We start from the raw sequence: 21772 nt of genomic DNA on the forward strand, positions 1-21772 counted from the left end.
CTCCGTGCTTAAGGTCGAAAAAAGTAATTATTTGAAAAAAACTTTTATCAATTATATACAATCAAACATTTACAATAAAAAACAAAAAACCATAATTAAAGAAAATAATTTCCCTCTTCGGGAATGTGCACAGTGCTGGTATCGAGAAGAATCACAAAACAATGAAAATTACAATGAAAATTAACTTCCTGATTGTTCTGCCCGTTTTGCTTTGTTCGAGACAACTTTCGTCAGCATTCAGCAATGATAATTCATGCCTTTGTTACATCTCAACTGGATTAATGTGATGCACTTTTCATGTTGGAGTCTCCCAGTGCTCCTTCAAGTCCGATGCCGTTGTTAGCATTGATGTACCCCCCAAAATTTAAATCCTCACAACCAATCTGGGATGCTGCCTGATTTCCAAATTGGTGCGAGTCACACATCATGAAGGAAATAGAGTGGAACTTCTCAAATGTGGCACAATTTGCCATTAAACCAAAATAAATGTCAACTAGTTTCTGCAGTTGTGTGCTACCACAAAAGACTGCAGCTCAGTAAAATAAAATTAAAAAAAACTTTCCGCTTAAGGCCACATTACATATAAATGGAATAATGCAAGGGCCACTTTAAAATTGGACTTCTATATATACATATAAAACACAAAACACTAAGAAATTATATAATGTCATTGTAATGAAGTTATTTGAAAAAATTAGGTAAGAACTTTAGCTGTTGAGGTGCTATTTTTGTTGTACCTTTTTGCATCTTTACATTATACAGCATAAAACAAGCGCTCTATAATGATCCTTTTTGAAACCCACAACTCTTAAACAGTTCTTCCTATTTTAAAATTGTGTCAAACGTCAGTTTTAAAATGTTACATCCGCTAAAATGGACAGGAGCCCGTAGTTTGGACACTCCCGTTCGACAGGCTAACCAGAGAAAGCTAGCTGTGATAGGAAATGAGTGCCATTTATTGTGAGCAGATTACTCCATCCAAAACGTAATATTGTAACATGAAGCCAGATACCATCCAATGGCGCGATAACCTCCACCTCCTGTTCTACGTTCACCTGTGGCGCATATGCTTACAGAGCTTCTTTCAGACCATCGTGAATGTGGCCACAGAATCTGAAGGCAATACTCAAGGTCTCGATCTAGCCTGAGTTTGCTTTTTCCGGCGAACGCGTCGATAGAACGCCTCCTCGACCCACTTGTCGGCGCCAAGCATCAAAGGGCCGTTTTGGATACAAACGTAGGTCATCTCGTCGACGTAGCTGAGGTTCTTCAGCAACTGTGGGCCGAAATGACAAAAGTGACTTTCAGGACAAAGCGGTATCAAATGTGAACCCGCGCTTCAAACGCTCACTTTGGGTGTGATGAAGAAGTACTGCGACGTTTGCTCTTTGCAGGCGGTGCTGACCAGAATGTCATAAACTCTCCTCTCATTGATAGGATCCATACCCTAACCAGGAGACCAAAAGTCATAAGATAGCGACTCTTAGAAGTGGGGGCAAGTCACATATCGTCCTCGTCGATATAACTGTGATAAAAAAGAAACTGCCAAGCTGTCGGGTTAGCAATTTGGAAAGAGAATCATTGTGGGGTTAGATTTTTCTTGTTGTTGATTCAAACGAAAATTGGCATGATGATTCTAAACGTTGCGGGGTGTTACCTGGTTGATCTCATCTACCACTCTGAAGGGGCAGCGGTTGAGCTCCTGCAGGGCCATGAGGTACAAAATGGTGGAAACGCTGCGCTCTCCTCCACTCTGACGGAATTGTGTCAGTTCATGCAGTTGACTGCTCTCGTGGAACTTGACCCGAATGTTGATGCCATACTTGTCGTATTCCTCCTGCACACATCCAAATAATGTGTTAAAATCTAACCATCACAGCCACGAGACATTCACCATGATGACTACCCCTACCATCGCCATGTTCATATGAGCGCTCGCTCTTTTTAAAAATCAACATGTGTAAAGAAACAAAAAAAAAGACACACATGCTTAAAAGGGGAGGTCAAAGTTAAGAACAAAGTGTGCTACCTCATTTTCAAAGTGCAAATCCACTTCTCCTGCACACTTCATGGCGTGGAAGAAATCACTGAACTTGTCGTTGATTTGTTCCACCAGCTGTTTCAGAGGGTTAAGCCAGTTTTCTTTGGCCTGTGCAAACACACACAGACAGACGTGCGACACATACACGTAGAAATGTATATTGAGTCTTTTAGACTTTTGCACTTTCCTTTTTTATATGTTGGCTGGTTCTGCGACTTCTACTCTAGTGTCAATTTTAACAATGATGTATCATTTGTAATGAATAATTTATTGATCTAGCATTATCAATGTAAATATTATTAATAATAAAATAGAATATTTATAATTATTGTTTTATGTTTAAGCTCTTTTTTTTTTTTACTTTAGAGGTTAAAATAAGTAAATAAGTCCCCAAATGCACTGAAGGTCACAGTGCATTTTAGCATCATGTTGATATTTGACCCAAAAGGCATGTGTGGTTGTAATGTACCTGTGACATCTTTTGTCTGAAAGCAGTGAAGGCCGCGTTCTTCTCAGCCAGCTCTTGTTCCAGCTCTCTGATTTCCTGCTCTCGCTTCTTGCACTCCTCCACAACCTCAAACACAACCACAATCAAGGTCATACACAAGAAATGCTTTTGTTTAAGCAGCTTCAAATATTGATGTAAAAACTTACTATGCCACATATAAAAATTGACACACCTCTAAAAATGTTTGGACCTAATAATACTTTACAAACAGCTAAAAGACCACAAATGATCCCAAAATATTTCAATATAATTTCAACCTCATTTTACAGCATGTTCCTTAAAAAATAAAGGCTTCTGATTATTTCACTCCTCCCTAACATACCAAGCTTGTCTCTCAGTCAACACAGTAACTCAGAATCGCTTAAACATCAGATAAGCAGGGCCGATTCACCATTTGTCGGGTATGTACCTTATTACTGAGTCCCGGAAAGCACTCGGCTCTGGACCGCTCTTCATTCAACATGACCTCCAACTCGTCCAGCGTGTCGGGCAGCTTAGTGAAAGCCTGCAATCGCAAAACAAGTACGTACCGTAGTACCAATGCGATCACACGACAAGCGGAATATTTGGTGGGAGACCGACATGATGGAGGTGCTGCGGTAACGCCTCGTCGGGCTTCATCCGGCAGATTGATTTGGCTTTGTTCAGGAACTCTTTGCATTGTTGTTTGAGCAGGACTGTACTCTCATCCAGCCGGCTGCATTTGTCCTACACAAACACGCACGTTCAATATCACATCAAGAACACAAAGGTAGAAGATGGAGAGCGGCTGTTGGCGGGTCAAATACTTACACTGATCTCTTTGAGTGCACTTGTGTTTTCTCTACAAATGTTAGTCAGCTTAGTCTTCTCTGCCAACAGCGCCACCATCTCCAAGGCCAGGTACACCTTCTCCATGGTCAACTTGGCTCGCAGCTAGAGGCGGGCAGACGCATAAGCAACAACTGAAGTCACAATGACATCCTCACAATTACAAGGAACATCCAGACAACTCAAAGGAATCTTCAAAACAGATCCATTTTCAGGCTTTTTCCATTTCTAATTATTAGGTCCTGGCATCAGCTAAATGAAGTCCATTTGCCTTGATTCAACTTTTTGCAGATGATGGCCTTCTGTTGGCTTCATCAAGGTGACATTCAAGTCTTGTCAGAGCAGTTTTGCAGCAGCAGCGTGTATGCTGAAAATCGCCAATTGTCTACAGAACACATTGCCCTCCCTCTTCAGGTTGGGGATACATTTGTGCCTCGCTCGGGTGGATGAGTTTGCGTAAAACTCGGGGTTTTGTTCTCAAGTAAGGGAAGAATGGGCTGAGAGCTCAAGTGGATGTCAGAGGTATCAGAGTTGCAGCAAGGGCATTCTGGTTCTTTCAGCTTTACCTTAATTTGTGCCAATAATGCAGTAACTATAGATGTCTTCTTGGAATTGACAGCACTTATTTTCTCTTTTGTCTCTGCCTCAATCTTCTTCAGGTCGATTCCGCTTTGCTCCAGCTCCCTCAGTCTAAAACACACGGAAATAGACCATCAGACACTAAATGAATATCCTAAAAAAGGCATCTGTACCGTTTTATAAGCCGCACCCGCTAAATGAAGTGATTGATGATGTCAAAAATTGTTTAAGCTCGTGGTCCAAACGTCCTAACCATACCATACCATACCTGTCCTGTTTGTTGCTGATTTTCTGCTCGAGTTGTCTCTTTTTGCCCTTTAATTCCAAGAGCGTCTTCTTCTCTGTCAACAGTTCATTCTCACGGCGATCCAGGACGGTCGCTTCTTTTTGAAGCTGGTGCAGCTGCTCATCAATGTCTGGAACCCTGGACTGGCAAATCTGCGTAAAGGGTGTTGATTTGACTATTTTCAAGCTAATTAAAAATAATAATAATATAAGGAGCTCTAAAATTTCAGGTGGGTTCTCAGATTCTCTTTATGACCTCTAAAAATGGGCCAGATAGACATTCCTGCCCTGCCGAAAACATGGCTCATTTACAAATCCTCGGATTATCGTGAGTGCACTTAAACACCCAAGTAAGTGTCTCTCACCTTCATCTGCTGCTCCAGCTGCATCTTCTGCTCGGTGTCCACAGTGATACCGAGGTACTTGGGTGGATACACGGTTGTGTTTTTGGTAGCGGTAATGTTGGAGTAGAAGGACTTCTTTATCGTGTACTTCTGGTCATTTGTGTATATCACCTTGATGTAGGGCTCCTGTATCACCTGCAAAAAATTCAACCCTCATTCCCGGATCTTGTCCAACATGACTTTTATAGTTCTGCAAAGTTATTACCGTATTTATCATGGCTTCAGTCTGCTCATTGCCGATGGGGATCTCGTGCACTTTATACTGATGACAGAGGTAACTCATTACCTCATCGGGGGCATCGAAGGTCTCACGCAGATAGGTGAAGAACCCAAATCGCCTGCAATGACAAACGAGGGGAATTACAAATATGCCCAAAAAAAAACATCTGCTAAAAAAATACATCGACTGGACTGATCCAAAAGGCCTTTTGAGTTGAGCATTTTACATGAGGAGACTCCCTACATATGTCTCTGCTGAGTGACTGTTTGATCATTCACCTGGTGGTAAAACAATGGCGACTCTTCTCAAAGAATGACACAATCTTTGAAGCAAGTCCCGCCTTTCTAACCCTTTCATAATGATTTTGTTTTTAACCCTCACCTCAAGGACTCGATATGCCGCGATGGAGTCATTCTTGAGCACGTCTCTCTTGGAGCAATAATAGCATTGACTCTCAAGTTCATGTTGTCACGCACCTGGAGTCAGACACGTTCACACTAAAGACATTTTCTGGGCTTTGAAGTTGATTTGTATCAAATTTGCCTATGACGTTGCCAAGCGAGAATAATCAGAAGCGTCCTCACCTCTTTCATGAAATTTGCCATGTCATCCTTCCTCTGGAAGACAAACGCCCTGAGGTCATTGAAGGCGATGTGGTTCTCCATGTACTTGGCAAAGCGGTGATCTTTCATGTTAATCTGAGGAAGCAAAATCGAAACGCATACTCGACAAGGAGACAACTTTGTGACTCATTGCCGACTATTGACCACGTTCGACTCACCACAAGCATCAAGGGCTCGTAGACGTTTCCGCTGAAGAGGTGTCGGTTCTGCCTGAGCCACTGCAAGGCTGTGTGTGTGTCCCTGTGGCGTCCACGCAGCTTCTCCTCTTTTACCATCATCATGTTATTCATGTCGCCGAGCTTTTTCTCCAACACTGTCAATCGCCACAAAATAAATTCATTTGGTGCTCCCACCATCACACGCCCTTGATACTTACTTCTCATCTCTGCAACAAGGTTGTTCTTCTCGCGACACAGGTTGGCTTTCTCCTCTTCCACTTTGCTCTTCTCCAGTTGGATGTGCCTCAACTCAGCATTGACTTCACTGATCCTCGGCGTCACGTCGGGCTGGTTTTCGATTTCAGCAAGCCCAACTTTTAAGTCCTCGATCATCAGTTTTACATTTATGATACGCTTCCTCTGATCTTCTTCTTCTGTTTGTTTCATTCTAAATGCCTGTTTTATATCTTCAATCTGTGGAGAGCAGCAGTCATTTTTTTTTAAACAATTTAATACATTGCATAATTGTTTTTAAACTAATTCTAAGAAGTTTGGAATTTTTTGTGAAATTTTAGGATAAACCAGAAATGCATTATAACATTTACAGCTGAAATTAAATTGGGGGTGCATAGATTATTTTGCAACATTTTTGGTTTTTCTCCAAGATGAAATATACTGTTTCTTTGTCAAAACTACTTAGTGTTGACATGCAGGCCACCACCTTGGCAGAGGAATGCATTTTGTCACTCACCTCTTTGAAGAGTCGATCCAACTGATCTTGTTTTTGTTTGCATTTTAAAGAAGCTTCTTTAATGGCAGCACTCTGAAAGTGAACATTTTATGACAAAAATTTGTGATGATACTGCACATTTCAACTGGGGAATATAACAGATACAGTAAAATTCTTTTGGACATTATCAGGCTTAGATTTTAAACACAATATCAACTTTGTCATTGAAAAAATGTTAACAATATGGCATCTTACAGATACTTCTGGCAAGCATCTGGCTTTAAGGCTTGCCTTGCTACAATGTTACAGTGCCACCCCACCCTAAAAAAAAAAAAAGTAACTGATTTGCGCCTATCTCAAAAATGGTTGTTTGGGTCTGAAAACGTCGGAAATCTGCCCATCAGCAGAAAATTCTTGTACCTGTAAATCTGTCTAAATCCTCAAAATTTCAGATTGTCAAGAGTAAAATACTCTTCAATCTAGGTCAGCCTCAATGAAAGAAGACACTCCCAACACACTTGTCGAACTTTGAGGTGCAGTACTATACCGTACTTTACTCTGTATAAGAGTAAAACTTGCGAGAGTAAAAAAAAAAAAAAAAGCATGACTGTAGATATTGCAAGATATTTGTGAAGAATCCACAATGGGTCACCTTTGTCTTCATTTGCGTGTCACTAGGCTTCAGCTGCTCTTCAATGGCCTGAATCTTGGTCATCATGGGCAGTTGGGACTTCTTGAGGACAGAGAGCTCCCTTTTCGCCTCATCTCGTTCCTTCTTCACACCCTCAAGCTCCTTCCGGGTGGTTTCGTACTCCTACAAGCAGATGGATTTATACTGAAACATAAGGTTCCATTAAATTACCCTCAATTCCCAGTTAATTTCCATGTATCTGGTTTGAAATATAATTTACCATTCCCTGTAAATTGACTATAATTTTTCTAGCCTTTTGTTAGCCTACTCACCACCCACGGTGTCTTCTTCTCGATCAACTCAATCACATCCAGATGCCTCTTCTTCTCATAATAGCGAGTCTCGTCAAGTTTGTTTCTCTCGTATCTCTGCTTGCTTTTCTCCAGATAGCTGGTTTTCTCCTTTATAGCATTCTGAAAAAAATTATACAATGGAATCATTTCAGTTATTTTGGATTCTTAGTTCTCATCTTTAATGGAGATGTTTTAAAGAGAGCATCAGTCACACTGAACAAAACAAGCCTCTGGTGTATGTGTTTACCTCCATTTCTCTATCTTTGTTGCGAAAGCTTTTGAGCTCGCAGTGATACTGAAACAATTGCGGCGGACCCACAGACTTCTCGGTCGCCTCCAGCAATTCGATTTTGGACATTTTGGCAAATTGCCCCACTCTTCCCTGCCGCAGAGGAACCAAAGGCATTAAAGGCAAGTCCAAAAAGATTGACAGATGTTTTGCTGGGTTAGAGATACTGACTGACTGAAAGATACCTGAGGCATGAACTGGCAAAGGTTGTTCACTTGAATTTGCAGAGCCTTGACTTTTTCCTCCACCGTTTTCTGGTTACAAGTTTCTCCATTCAGCCTCCACACTGACTGGTTGGTTGCCGCGTGGATCTCTCGGTTAATTATTATATTCCCACTACTCTTGAAACTGAAAAGAATTTGAGCGTGATCGGGAGATCTTATTTTTGTAGCAATTTCTAAATGAAGTTGATAAAAGGCAAACAGCAACCAAAACAACTGCAGAATGGCATATCATTTTAGCACTCATGCCCATGAATATAACAATTCTAACTTTAACAAATAATATTAATCTTAACAGGCCTGCTTTTACACTTTTTTTCTCACTTTAGTAGAGAGCATTTTTGAGCCAGTAATACAAGCAACAGAAAAGTCCATTAATCAGCCAGTTCCTTAATAATCATATGTCTGAAATTACATCTTGTCACAAGCAACTTACAGTTCAATTTCAACAAATCCTTGGTCACATCCTCGTTTCACGTAGCTCCCGATCTAGAAGACAAAGTCATTATTGATACTGTAATGATGTCAACAATGGTCTTTAAAAAAAAAAAAAACACATAAAAAGCATCTTTTAATGTACTTTCAATATGATGTAAACATTTTATCACAATTATTGGACTGCGACCTTGTCTCCTCTTTCCAGGATGGTGGTCTTTCCTGCCAGGCTGAGACAGATTGCGCATACAATGCTGGACTTGCCGGTTCCATTTACTCCGATAACCATGTTCAGGTTTGGTCCAGGATGTACCACGGTGTAGTCGTACGTCCTTTAAGAGCAAGAAAAATGCACAGCAGAGTAAGATGACATTTTAATCCGTACAGTAAACTGAAAAAGAACAATGAATAACCTTACCAGCAAGAATGTAATATTTATTAAATAAATAAATAATAAATGCACATTTGAGTGCTTTGTTGTTTTTAAAACCTAATGATTTACAATTACAAAACTGATTGTCTTTTTCCAAACTTTTAAACTTATAAGGGACGAACAACCAGCCACAACCACATGCACACCACCACTGAGCTCAAATAAATAAAAATCAATCAATCAAATCAAAGATCTGTTTCCCAGACACTATTACCCTGAACACAAGAGAAGTAAAACGTGCACAGTTGCACACCCAACGTAATATTGCACGTTGCTCTATTATGTTATGTTGATTCAACCAAGCTTTGCTAAATAATTCCAAAACAATGCAAACTGTCTGTGCAAATTAGCATTTCTTCAAGTGACGTATCCATTAAGTGCTACATGAATATCATAGTGAGCTTTTTAGAATTATATATTTCCGTAAATCTAATTATTCTATGCTGCATTTTTATTCATTGTTTTGCATACATCGTATTCAATATTCCACTGGAGTGTGTTTTTCATGTTTGTGCGTGTGTTGTGAGGAGAGATGCAAAGCAAGGTCTCGCAACTGCCATTCAACCAGGTACCACTGTCGTCAAGGCACCGCTATACATAGAGCAGTCGAAGCGGCATGTTTGTTTCGCCATTGTGGCTTTTGTGTCATACAAGCCTCATGACCTTGAAAGAAACTGTACCGTTTATGACGAGCAACTTACAGGAAGTTTTTCATGGTGATGCGAAGTACCGCACCCTCCACAAAAGGACAGCCAGCCTCGTTGGCTCCACTGGGCTGACTGCCGGAGGGGACACTGTCTGATGAGCTTCGGTGGGCATGACTGAGTTTAATTCTTTTCAAGGGGGCTGCCATAATGCTACGAGAACCGCCGTCACCCCTCAACACTTCACCATACGGGAAACCTCCGTCGACATGTTTTGTCTAAGCGCGCTTATTCTCCTTCGCTCACTGTTTATAAGTGGTTTAAAAATAAGCCTTCGGTACATTACAGCCACCTACTGGTGTGGAGTGGATGTGTACTGTATTACCCAGATCGAAAGTTTGAGTCTTTAAAAGGTGTACATTATTTCATATGCAATCGCCCTAACGTGTGCACAGTTTGAAGACTAAATACAGGAAAATAAAAGCGGTACTTTAATATTGATTTTTTTATAATTAGTGTACATAAACTATCCACAATAAAGTATCCAACTAAAAGCAAACTTTTCTCAATGATTAAAACAGGGTTGGTTGGAGGTTCAAATCAGAGTTTCAAACTGGGGTTAGGGTTTCAAACTAGAGTTTCAAACTAAGGTTAGGGTTTCAAACTATGGTTTCAAACTCGGGTTTCAAAATAGGGTTAGGGTTTTCATCCATCCATCCAGTGATCCTCTCATCACACCAAGATTCACGCATCACACTCATTGGTTCGTTACTGTCCTGGATCATCTTGATAGTAGGTTTTTCATTTTTGGGGTAGGGTCTTTCCTTAACCCTCAGATAAACAAAACATAAATCATAGAGGAAAAATTAATAGGTTACCAGAAATATTGAGAGCTGAATGCAATGCAAATATTAGTATCTTGTGATTCTGCACAAACACTGTATAAGATAGTCTCAGGTAATATAAACGTCGTGGATGTGAGCCACCCAAAAGACCCAAAAATAAGCAAAGTCTAAGTCAGTTGATCATTTATTGATGCTTTGGGAAAGGAGACTAGAATTCTGTGACCCTGCGGAAGGAGCCGATGCCGGGAGAGGAAGCGGCCCAGTCGTCGTGCTGCCGATACTCGCCCTGCTCCAGGAGGTACTGATGACCCCTGTAGTTAGGGAGTTCGTAGAACACCCAGGCGCCGTCGCTCACCACGCAAGAGTAGGCCTCGCGCACCTTGTAGGTGTCATACAGCGAGGAACAGTCGTCGGTGCATTCCACCATCTGGCCGCCAAAGTTTGGCCTCTCGTAGAGCCTCAGCTTCCACGCGTTGCCATAAACCTGAGAGCACAGGGAAGAATAATTCCCTCGGTAGTTGTGTCGCTCAACATGCATACAGCACTGTTACTAAAACCTTTTCAGCCAGCTGGAGGAGGAGAGAAAAACATGAGCACATCCTCAGCAGAAGTGATGTAAATAACATAATTGTTGGAACCGTGGGTCTATTCTGTTTTTCATATTATTTCAAGAGTTAAACAAATTCACTGCCAGCCCAGCGAATGAAGTTATCAGGTCATTGACCCTGATAATTGCTGGTTGAAATAAAGTTATTTTTGATCAGTGAACTCCTACATTCTTGATGGCGCGGCAGGATTTAACGTTGTCGCTGAAGGCCATCCACTGCTGGTTGTCGGCATACTCGCCCGGGCAGAGGATGTACTGGAAGCCCTTGTAGTTGGGCTTCTCGTAGACCACCCACACGCCACTTTCCACCCGGATGGAGCTGCAGCGGGAGAAGTAGGAGTGCAGGTCTGCGCAGTCGCTGCTGCAGTTGTAGCAGCGGCCCAGGAATTTCTTCTCCTCGTAGAAGGTGATCTTTGGCAAAGAGACGGTTGTGAGTCTCTTGGAGTCAGGAAACAAACAAGCTCTTGAAGCATTGCCATGACATCCTACTAGTGCGCTAAATTGTCTTCCTGAGTACATTTAGCGGGATATCAAGGAAATGCTCAAATGGCTTCCAGTCATACAAGTGCTCCGATCATCTCACCTTCCCCATGGTGATGCTCAGCGATGCTCGGTCCCTGCTGAAGCCCCGTCAAAGTATTTATCGATAAACAAAATGTGCAGAGTGAGGCGAGCCTTTGATACCCAGATGAGGTGGATTTACATATCAGCAAAATGACCCGGTGGTGTTTGATCGGCTATTGTTCCTCTGTGATAATGAGCTGCTATCAAATGTGTGCTGGGCAGTGGTGGCCCTTGATGGGTGGGTGGCGAAAAACCTTTTGTTTACTGTGCGGGCACATGATAACTGGCCGTGAATGGGGCAGAACAAAAACAAACTAGAAGTTGCAAACTTGCCTCAAACATCGCTTGAGAGTGCTGAGAGTTGCTTTGGGCCAGCCAAAATGGAGTGAACTGAAAACAATATGTCCAAACGCAACATACTGTACATCCAGAACAGATGTGCTGAAATCAAAGTGATTTCATTGGATGCTTGACAAAGATGTTTTTTTGAATTGTATCCTCTGACAGAGAGGCCAATGTTCCAGAACCACTACAGCAAGGATAGACCTATATTCAGACTCTATACTTCAGAACTATGCTGCGTTAGGCTAAAATGAGAACCTGATTTCAAAGATTGAAATTTCAACTTGCTTTATTCAATGAATGACAGAAGCAACTAACAGGTGTCCGTGATGCGGCGGATGGAGCTCAGTCGGATAATGTTGCTGGCTCCCAGCTCGCGGAGGTTGCGGTGCTCGCCGGGCTTCAGGTACAGCATCCTTCCTCGGAAGTTGGGCTGCTCGAACATCAGCCAGTGGCCCTCCATCACGTTGCAGGACTGACAGTCGGACATGCGTAGACGGTCCACGTTGTCGCAGTCGTCGGTCAGCTCGTGCATCTGGCCTCCAAAGTTCTCCTTCTCGTAGATCCTCACTCGGAATTGTCCTCTATGCTGTGGGACGAGTTGGAGCGATTGATTGATTGATTGATTGTTTGATTGATTGATTGATGGATTGATTGATTGATTGATTGATTGATTGATTGATTGATTGATTGATTGATCTTTCCAGCAAGCGTTGTCTTGAAAGAATACATAGTACATACACCTACCAGAGGGATCATACGCGAGGATCTGATGCAGTCACTCATACCGATTCCCATCAGACGCTGGCTGTCTGGATATTCGCCCCTTCTGACCAGCACCTGGTGACCCTTGAAGTTGGGCTTCTCATAGACCATGAAGAGGCCACTCTCCACCCGGCAGGAGTTGCACCTGCTCAGGTAGGTGGTCAGCTCCGAGCAGTCGCTGCTGGTCTCGTAGGAGCGACCCTGGAAGTTGCGGTCCTCATAGAAGATGATCTGTCAAAGACATTTGTCAATAAGATCAATTGCTTTCTTTGCATTGTGATTTTTCCATCACCGTTTCTCACTTACCCTTCCCATGGTCATGGTATTTGTGAGATAACTGCAGATGTACACTTTGGGCATCCACCCCAGTGCCTTTTTATACATCTCGCAGACCTAATGCTAAAGCCCTGGTGTCATCACTTTAAATTGTATCACTCACTATAGGGTGACAGCCATCACTGTACTGTAAGTCAGAATGCGGCTTTTGTTACAATCGGATGTTTAATGCTGCAAAAATCAACTATCGAGATCAATGTGGTGGCCTGACACAAAAGGCCTCAAACCGGCTGGAAACTCCTCCATAGAGGATCGGCTGTACAGTTTGTAACAGGTCATCTGAGGAACGCGGAGCTTCTGTGATGAGCTTGCATTCCCTTTCCAAAAGGCAGCCGGCGTGCAATAACAAAAGAATGTGCGCCAACTGCACTTTGGATGAGTCATGAGGTTTCACACAAAGGTGCCCAAGGTTGTCACTATAAAAGGGGGGCTCGCTTGTTGGCATGGAAGCAACAACTACAAGCGTCACCATGGGCAGGGTAACGGCTGTCCCGTCGTTGTTACGTGTCGTGATGGCAAAACGTTTCACCTTTGGTGCTTTGTGTCTTCCGTGCAGATTGTTTTATTCGAGGAAAAGAACTTCCAGGGTCGCTCTTATGAGTGCAGCAGTGACTGCTCCGACATCCACCTGCACCTGAGCCGCTGCAGCTCTTGCCGGGTGGAGAACGGATGCTTCGTCCTGTACGATCGCTCCAACTTCATCGGGAACCAGGTTTTCCTGAAGAGGGGCGAGTACCCCGACCTGATGCGCGTCGGAAGCATGACCGGCATCGGGGCGGTGGTGATGGACACCGTTCGCTCTTGTCGTCTGGTTCCCATGGTGAGAATTTACTCCCGGCGTGCGAGGTTCTGAGCGGTCACATCTGTTCTCGGTCCAACAGCACAGGGGACAGTTTAAGGTGAAGATCTACGAGCTGGAGAATTTCGGGGGCCAGATGCAGGAGCTGCTGGAGGACTGCGAGTCGCTGCAGGACCGCCTGTACATGTCCGACTGCCAATCCTGCAACGTGCTGGAAGGCCACTGGCTGCTGTTTGAGCAGCCCAACTTCCGAGGACGTATGATCTACGTGAGACCCGGAGAGCACAGGAGCCTGCGGGAGAGCGGCCTGAGCAACGTTATGAGAATCAGCTCCATTCGACGCATCATGGATGTGTGCTAATTGCCATTCGTGTTGAATTAGAATAAAAGAATTCATAAAGTCTTTAAAAGTGACCTGTGCTTTCATTGTATGGCATTAAATAATCATATGACTGCATAGTTTATTCACATATAGTCACTGAGTCCATTATTAGATCGGTCTTTGGTTATCAAAAGTCCAAAATCCAAATACAAAAAAGTTAGAGATCATAAATCCAGATGGAAAATGGTCCAGTGAAACAGCTTCCTCTGAGATCATGAAGTTTCATGTCATCATTGGGTAACGCAATGTTTTGGAGTTGAATATTCTGCAGTGCTACAGAAAATAAAGGTCGCTGATATTCATGATAGTACATACACGGACTTAAAGCTGATTTTGAAAACAAACAAATATCACCTCTTGTTTTTTTGCTCTCCATGAAAAACACAACATCATCACTTTGGGAGGCGCGCTTTTGTTCTCGTGAAGCCGAGCTCAGAGTGATTGCCACAGTGAGGGCAAACAAAAGCAAAGTCATGAATAGCGTAGAAAAAAATAGCAATGTTGCACTGACGCTCTAAATCTGAAAAGGTTGAAGAGACATTTGTGTCTTCCGAGACATTGAAGAAAGCTGCTACTGGGTGAGCGAGCGCTTCTCTTGTTTTCTTCATTCTTGTGCTTCCTTATGAAAATATAAAATAAAATGTTCATGAAAATGTGAAGTGAGTAACTTTTTTAAATTGTATCTAAAACTTGGGAGTTAAGATCAGGGGATAAACTTGACTTGACACACTTGAGGAAGAAAACATTGGTGTAGGTAGTCTTCATTAACAAGAGTTTTTCAAGATCTTGGGTCCAGAGATTTCATTTTGAGGGGGGGTGGGGGGTACAACTACATGTACCGCTAATGGCATAAGAATGAGAAAATTGCCATTTTTGAGAAAAAAGGTTGCAATGTTCCAATAATAAAAATAAAACATAATAATTCAGATACAGTATTTTAAAGTGTAATGTTAGGAGCACAAAGGCAATTTTCTTTAAGAAACAAAAATTGTACATTTTATGCAAAAAAATAATGATACAATTTGGGGGGTTAAAATGTCTTATACAAATCTTACAAAATGGGGTATGTAGACTTTTTATATCCCCTATATATAAAAATGTCTGTATTACTAATTATTAATGGATTGCATTAGCCTAAAAAGTGAAATAATACAATAATGATGTGAAATATGCATAAATTAGTTTCATTTAAAAATATGTGCAACATCTTCACATTGTGCCATCATATAGTAAACAAATGTTTTTTTTCCCAGCTACCAAACTTGCCATCTTACAATAAGGATAAATAATTATGGCCAAACTGACTTATGAAACACCCATCGTCTGTGCTGTCACTTATTAACTGGCCAATTTAAATACCAACACCAAGCTGTTCTGTAAATTGTGACATCCAGAGACGCTGTATTTATGGGGTGCTTCCTAGCTAAAATTTTTTAAAAAAAAGTGTCATTAGGTACCATCTTAGCCCCCCCTTGAAAAGCAGGAAACCTGAAAATGGTGAAAAACAATTTAATAGTTTAGCTCCATAATTTAGTACTATGTAGCTGTCAATCTGTGCACATGCATTCATTTTCAAACATACATACATCCGTCTTTGTGGGCCACTTACAATGATACATATCAGGCCCCCCGGGCCTTGTGTTTGACACCCATGAGGGCTTCGGGAAAGGCAAAGCAAAAAGCTATCCAGGCACAGAAAGTACAAAAATATGTATTGTTGGCGAGAAAGTGCTGACCGGCCCACTCATTGTTGCCAGCCACAATGACACGGGTCACCGGTGGGTTATAAAGGGCCAGAAGCAGCAGTTGTAGTGCGACCGGGTCAGCGACACAATGGGCAAGGTGAGGCTGTACTTGTTTTTGCAATTTGTCTCTTCGGGTTATTTCCCGGTCACATCCAATGCAACGCTGTCTGATCCCATCTGAAACCAGGTTCTGGATATTGCTTAACTCTTCTCGCGCCGTCTGCTTCTAGATCACATTTTACGAGGATCGCAATTTCCAGGGCCGTTCCTACGAGTGCAGCAGCGAATGTCCTGACCTGCACTCGCACTTCAGTCGCTGCAACTCCATCAGGGTGGAAAGCGGTGAATGGATGGTGTATGAGAAACCCAACTTTTCGGGTTATCAGTACTTCCTGAGGAAAGGCGACTATTCAGACTATCAACGATGGATGGGATTCAACGATTGCGTGAGATCCTGCCAAAAGATACCTAAAGTAAATGTCAGCAGAAATCAATCCATCTAAACATTTATTGTATATCCTACAGTGCTCTGGATTGTCCGTGTACTTGTGCGCTCTTTGTCCCTTGAGGTCCATGTACAAGAATGTACGAAGACAATTTACCTCACTTGTAATTCTGGCATGCTAGTAGGCCTTAATATGCACTAGTTGCCACTATTATGGTGATATTATAAAATGTTGCTAATTAATACTTGTGCTGTAGTTGTATTAGGGACACAGATATGAACTAGTGCACAGTTTTTTATTACTAGTAACACCAAGTTGTTTTAGTAGAAAAAACATTATTGGTAGGATGTCGTTGCCCTACTAGTGTGATTGTTTTATTATTGATAATGATGACAAAGAACGTACTAGTACAAAAACAATAGTAGGATCTAATAAATGTTTAAATGCCGAACACTGTATATCACCACCACCACTACTTTCCGATGACGACTAATGGATCATCTTCTGGTTTCCTCAGCTTCAAGGTTCTCACAGACTTGTCATCTATGAGCGCCCCGAGTTCAAGGGTCAAGCCATGGAACTCATGGACGACTGCCCTTCGCTGTACGAACGCTTCCACCATAACAATATCCACTCCTGCCACAATGTCGAAAGCCACTGGCTCCTCTACGAGCACCCGCACTACAGGGGGCGGCAGTATCTGGTGCGCCCTGGGAAATACACGCACTTCAACGAATGGGGCAGCTCAAGTCCGAGGGTGGGTTCCATCAAGCGGATCAACCTGTAGGAGAAGGGCCTTTGCGCATATTGTTGAAATAGATGACTGTCAATAAATGCTCAAATAAAAATACTCGGTGACTGTACTTTTGCTTAGTGTGATCAGAGTTCTCCAAAACAGAAAATAAATGGTGCGAGTCTGCTTTTAAGAACCATGGCTTGTATCTTGAAAAGTTCATCAAGTGGATCATTTGAATCACAATGCACCACTGTATATTGTAGGAGGCAACAAACACACTGAAAAGGAAGCAAAATCAAACAAGAGTGAAGAGTTAAGCCAAGCATGTTTATTGAGAACAGGGGAAAAGGAAGGAGGTCCTAGATGGAGTCAGTGATCCGCCTGAGGGAGCCGATCTTGGGGCTGGCGCCTCCCCAGTCGCTGAACCGCCGGTACTCCCCGGGCCTCAGGTAGAAGGGCCGACCTCTATAGTTGGGCTGGTCGTACAGCAGCCATTGGCCGTCGACCACGTTGCATGAATTCACGTCAGACATACGCAGGCGGTCCTGGACGTTGGGGCAGTCGTCGCTCACCTCCTGCATTTGACCGCTCATATCCGGGCGCTCGTACAATCGGATTTTGTAGGAGCCTCGGTGCTGTGGAAGACATACAGCGTATGGATTCAAGTCAAGAGAGAGTCAGTGCAAAAGATGAACCTTAGCAATAATTGTCAGAAAAGTTAGTTTAGTTGCTCCAGTTTTGTTTTCACTTCACTGGAGCAGTGAAATGTCTGAAGCATAATTGTAAATCAAGTCATTGCTCACAAGTCAAGGCAAGAAAATCGCCTAATCAAAAGCTCATCTTACGAAAATCTTGTAAGTTGGGGCACGAGCAAGATTTTAAGTGACCATTTTTAAAAATAAGAGTTAATTTTTTCAACTCGTGATGGGCGCATTTACAGACTTCAGCCCCCCAAACATCTTTAAAACTGATTACAAAGTTTGAAAGTTAAAAAAAGAAAATATATTGATCAGCGTAATAATTAGTCCATAACATGCCAAACAATAGGCAAGAATGTCAATCATCATTTGTTTTCCAAATTCAAAGCAAGATTATCAGTCTGCTTTAAAGGACTACAAAATTCTGAAAAAAATACTCTTTGGAGTCCAAATATTAGGACAATTTTAAATTAAACATGGTATTTTTTAAACAATTAATTAATCATCGATTATTCAATAATCGGTTAGTTGTTAATCGATTAATTATTGTACCACTACATTAGAGTATGAATTGGTTTGTACTTGGGACAAAAAATTATTTCTTTGCCCTTGCCAATGGCCTAGCAGTAAAATGAATACAATGCATGACGCTTTGCAAAAAAAAAAAAGTGAGCCTTGGCTTAAATTGTCGAAAGAAAAAATAAGCATAATATGTCTCCGATGCCACGTTAGGTTTTCAGTGCCATAAATTTGCAACAAACTTACCAACGGAATCATGCGACAGGAACGGATGCAGTCATTGATGCCTATCATGCGCTGGTTGTCCGAATACTCTCCCCTGCGCAGGAAAAACTGGTGGCCCAGGTACTGGGGCCTTTCATACACCATAAAGCAGCCGCTCTCCACCCGGATGGAGTTGCAGCGGTTGAAGTAGGGATGCAAGTCGGCGCAGTCGCTCATGCACTCGTGGTGCCGACCTTGAAAATTTCGGTCCTCGTAGAAAATGATCTGCAGACACACGGTCGGACATGCTCACGGGCTCCATGTGTTATCTACTTTTTGCAAGCTAACAAACCCAACTTACCTTTCCCATTGTTCTCTCTGTGGGCCCGACTAATGCTCAATGGGCATTCGAGGTTGCGACGGCCTTTTATATTAAGTAGCAGTGTGATGGCACAGCATAAAGTATTGTCATCCAAATGGGTTTTTACGAGCTCAAATCTGGTTATGTATGGTGGCGCTGGTGTGATGGCCACTTATTGTTGTCCGCTTTTGACATGTTCATCACTATTGATAAAAACAGTGCAGGGCTCACTGTACCCGGTATCAGCAAAACAGCAGCAGCCTTTATGTGTGGCCTTTACACAAATGGTGCGAGCTAGGTTGTGGCCATTAATCACTTTGATTGATTCATATATATAAAATATGACTTTATTATAATTATAGCTCAGGACAATCATGAAAAAAGATTGTTTCAACATTTTGCCTCTAAAACATGGCTACAGAGAGGAGCTACTTTACAGAAGTACAACTCCTCTTGCAATTATCTTTCATTCACGCAAAGATACTGAAATAGTTCGGGCATAAACCACACGCAAAGATTCAAACAAGAGAGCAAGAGAAAGAAAAACTCAAGGAAGGAAGGAAGGAAGGAAGGAAGGAAGGAAGGCAATGGTGCTTTAAATTGATACACAACCCAAGCTCCTCTTGAATAAATAAAAAATATTTAAAACACAAATATTTTGGTACAGATTTTAGTGAAGTTGACAGACATGATTTGCTTTCACTGGCCACACAAAATGATCTGGCGGATCAGATACGGTCCCCAGTCCTTGTCTTTGAGACCCATGTCAAGGGTCAAGGGTGAACGTCATTAGTAATGGCCAATATTGATGAAATGACGCCTCCTTGTGGCCAATAGTGTTTCACTATAGTTACAGCTTGCTCTCTTTCTCTCTCTCTTCACTTACCCTTTTGACTTCGTTACATAATAAAACTAATTGTTGTATAATTTAAAATGTTAACGGTACTCTTATAAATCTGAGATTATTAGTAACATTAAATCTAAGACAATAAACATAAGTACATTAGCAGACATTTCCTGATGTCTTTTCTACAGGCCAGTCTACAAATAGTAATGACAAGGGCGTTTGTGACTATCGAGGAAAATGTATGGATTTTCCCAAACGGCTGTTGGGGTTGAAACTGGCTTATCGGCTTTCGGCTCGAACCGGCTGCTGTAGAAACTTTACACTCTCACCCCTACATAAAGTTTAAGCTTTAGAAACTACAACTGTGTTTGTGCTAAATATGCAAGAACAAAAATCATACAACAGAAGTCTAAGCAGTTTGAATGGGACACTTTAATTACACTTCACCCCATAAATTTGCATTGTATGTGTGTGTGTGTTTGTGTGCGTGTATGCATATAATACAGTACTGTACATGTCATAGAAAAACAGACATCTGTAAATTAACAAACATAAGGGGGGGGGAAATACGACCCATAAAAAATAATTTGACTTCTTTATATTTCCAGTAAATATGAATACGTATCAGAAAAATAAATTCCCTCTTTCCCTGCCCCTCTTTGACATCACTAAACTCCTCAGCCTATGGCTAGAAAGGAAGAGCGGGGCCAAAGAGGATTTGACACATTTATATACCGTTCTACAACAACCCCCCACCCACCCACCTCATCGTAGCTATGCTACGTTTATCTTAGCACACAAAAGAGAAGACTGGAGGAAAGCTCTTATTCTAAAAGCACCTCCACCAATCATCAAAGACAGCTCCAGGATTTTTTTTTTTCTCCTGGTACTTTCAGGGTTCTTGACCAGGACCGAGGTGGCTGAGAAAATAATTGATTAATATATTTTACAGTATAAAATAAAATGCTGAAGGGGCTTAACTGGGGCTACACAAATTTCTGACGGGGCTATAACTCCCCTTAACCCCGGGTGTAGCGCCACTCCTTACAGCTGTATTGAGACCTAAACAGCCAATCTTGCAGAGGCTCCCAAGTGACGTTATTAATATAAAAACATTCTTCCTGTTCTGCTGGTGAAAGGAAAAGTTCATCCAAAATGTTCTGTCATGAATGGCTTAGTGTAGGCCATGCCCACTAGAGAGAGAGAGAGAGAGAGAGAGAGAGAGAGAGAGAGAGAGAGAGAGAGAGAGAGAGAGAGAGAGAGAGAGAGAGAAAAAATCACATCTGCGTCACTGGCAACGTCTTTAAGGCTTTTTTGGGGCATTCTTGTTCTCTTCAATAGACAAAATAAAGCAGCGGCTCTCTCTGCTAGAAAAATAGAACAGTCGAACGCGATGGCTTAGTGCTGCGTTCAGGAGACTGGGAAACGGTACCGTCGTCTCACAGACGGGGGTTTTCTAACCCAGGAGTAAACTGCACTTCGCTCTAATTGGACATCTTTGGCAGCTTCATTTTTGTGACGAGGATGCACGAGCTTTCAAGCAAGGGTGAGCAAACTTTTGCATTTGATTTCCTGAATGAACGCACAGGCCAGTTCAGATGAGTAAACTAAAAGAGAAAGTCATTTTCATTGTTCCTAATTGCATAATTTACATTGGACTTGATTAAAATTAACCAATTAATTAATAAAGCATTATTGTTTGTTTGTGCCGATATTTTGCATTGTTTATTTTAGCAGAAAATGCTGCATTTTTAATTGTAAATTCCATCAATTCTAATTATTAGGCCAATTATTTGAATTTAATTTCTTTGATGATTAAAAAAATATATTACATTATTCAGTGAGATAAATAGAAAAAAATACTAAATATGTTTTAAATCACTAACTTTGGGAGAAAATGCAGATAAATTAATGCAACAAATATTGCAGGACTCCTGATAATGTAAATGCTTGGTGGGTCTGATTAAACTACGGAATGGTCATGTAGGCCACCCGTTATTTAGAGGATTTCCATCTTTTACATCCAATCATCATCATCACATGTAGAGAGGCCTCAGGGATCGATGCTCGGCACCCATGGGTTTTTCATTTACTGACCCATTTGCCTAAAAGGCCGAAAAAACAGTCACTGTGTCACTCAGCGTCCAAAATAGTCCAGCTGTTCGTGTGTGTAAACAACAGTCAATGTCGGGTTCCCATGGATAACATAGGA

At 41.9% G+C, this 21772-nt stretch overlaps 6 protein-coding genes across 7 annotated transcripts; 2 read left to right on the forward strand and 4 right to left on the reverse strand.

Annotated features, from left to right (window-relative positions):
* Nucleotides 1–223: 223 nt before the first annotated feature.
* Nucleotides 224–9664, reverse strand: smc5 (structural maintenance of chromosomes 5). The gene is made up of 24 exons (XM_037270356.1): nt 9422–9664; nt 8478–8619; nt 8289–8341; nt 7817–7979; nt 7590–7724; nt 7322–7462; nt 7011–7172; nt 6380–6451; nt 5847–6102; nt 5629–5783; nt 5432–5545; nt 5229–5323; nt 4833–4965; nt 4589–4762; nt 4207–4376; nt 3926–4049; nt 3342–3464; nt 3132–3257; nt 2959–3054; nt 2511–2615; nt 2030–2149; nt 1658–1837; nt 1352–1447; nt 224–1276 (listed from the first exon to the last, which is right to left on the reverse strand). Exons 1-24 carry the CDS (start codon nt 9571–9573, stop codon nt 1127–1129), a joined length of 3237 nt encoding a protein of 1078 aa, XP_037126251.1. The 5' UTR covers nt 9574–9664; the 3' UTR covers nt 224–1126.
* A 753-nt stretch (nt 9665–10417) lies between these two features.
* LOC119118956 (gamma-crystallin M2-like) lies at nt 10418–11408 on the reverse strand. The gene is made up of 3 exons (XM_037245635.1): nt 11400–11408; nt 10985–11254; nt 10418–10693 (listed from the first exon to the last, which is right to left on the reverse strand). Exons 1-3 carry the CDS (start codon nt 11406–11408, stop codon nt 10418–10420), a joined length of 555 nt encoding a protein of 184 aa, XP_037101530.1.
* A 585-nt stretch (nt 11409–11993) lies between these two features.
* On the reverse strand, nt 11994–12876 carry LOC119118274 (gamma-crystallin M3-like). The gene is made up of 3 exons (XM_037245161.1): nt 12794–12876; nt 12470–12718; nt 11994–12311 (listed from the first exon to the last, which is right to left on the reverse strand). The coding sequence occupies exons 1-3, from the start codon at nt 12869–12871 to the stop codon at nt 12036–12038; spliced, it is 603 nt and encodes a 200-aa protein (XP_037101056.1). The 5' UTR covers nt 12872–12876; the 3' UTR covers nt 11994–12035.
* On the forward strand, nt 12636–14028 carry LOC119118280 (gamma-crystallin M3-like). Of its 2 annotated transcripts, XM_037245180.1 has the most exons (4): nt 12636–12671; nt 13274–13302; nt 13380–13643; nt 13705–13983. In XM_037245180.1, the coding sequence occupies exons 2-4, from the start codon at nt 13294–13296 to the stop codon at nt 13981–13983; spliced, it is 552 nt and encodes a 183-aa protein (XP_037101075.1). In that variant the 5' UTR covers nt 12636–12671; nt 13274–13293. The 2 variants fall into 2 exon arrangements, with proteins under 2 accessions (XP_037101075.1, XP_037101068.1); XM_037245173.1 differs by lacking the exon at nt 12636–12671 and having other exon boundaries at nt 13294–13302; nt 13705–14028.
* Nucleotides 14029–15793: 1765 nt separating this feature from the next.
* Nucleotides 15794–17058, forward strand: LOC119136416 (gamma-crystallin M2-like). The gene is made up of 3 exons (XM_037274857.1): nt 15794–15846; nt 15980–16222; nt 16713–17058. Exons 1-3 carry the CDS (start codon nt 15838–15840, stop codon nt 16980–16982), a joined length of 522 nt encoding a protein of 173 aa, XP_037130752.1. The 5' UTR covers nt 15794–15837; the 3' UTR covers nt 16983–17058.
* Nucleotides 17059–17232: 174 nt separating this feature from the next.
* Nucleotides 17233–18785, reverse strand: LOC119136410 (gamma-crystallin M2-like). The gene is made up of 3 exons (XM_037274843.1): nt 18714–18785; nt 18395–18637; nt 17233–17566 (listed from the first exon to the last, which is right to left on the reverse strand). Exons 1-3 carry the CDS (start codon nt 18720–18722, stop codon nt 17291–17293), a joined length of 528 nt encoding a protein of 175 aa, XP_037130738.1. The 5' UTR covers nt 18723–18785; the 3' UTR covers nt 17233–17290.
* Nucleotides 18786–21772: the final 2987 nt, after the last annotated feature.

Source organism: Syngnathus acus, chromosome 2 (genome assembly GCF_901709675.1).
Source record: "Syngnathus acus chromosome 2, fSynAcu1.2, whole genome shotgun sequence".
NCBI classification, from domain to species: domain Eukaryota; kingdom Metazoa; phylum Chordata; class Actinopteri; order Syngnathiformes; family Syngnathidae; genus Syngnathus; species Syngnathus acus.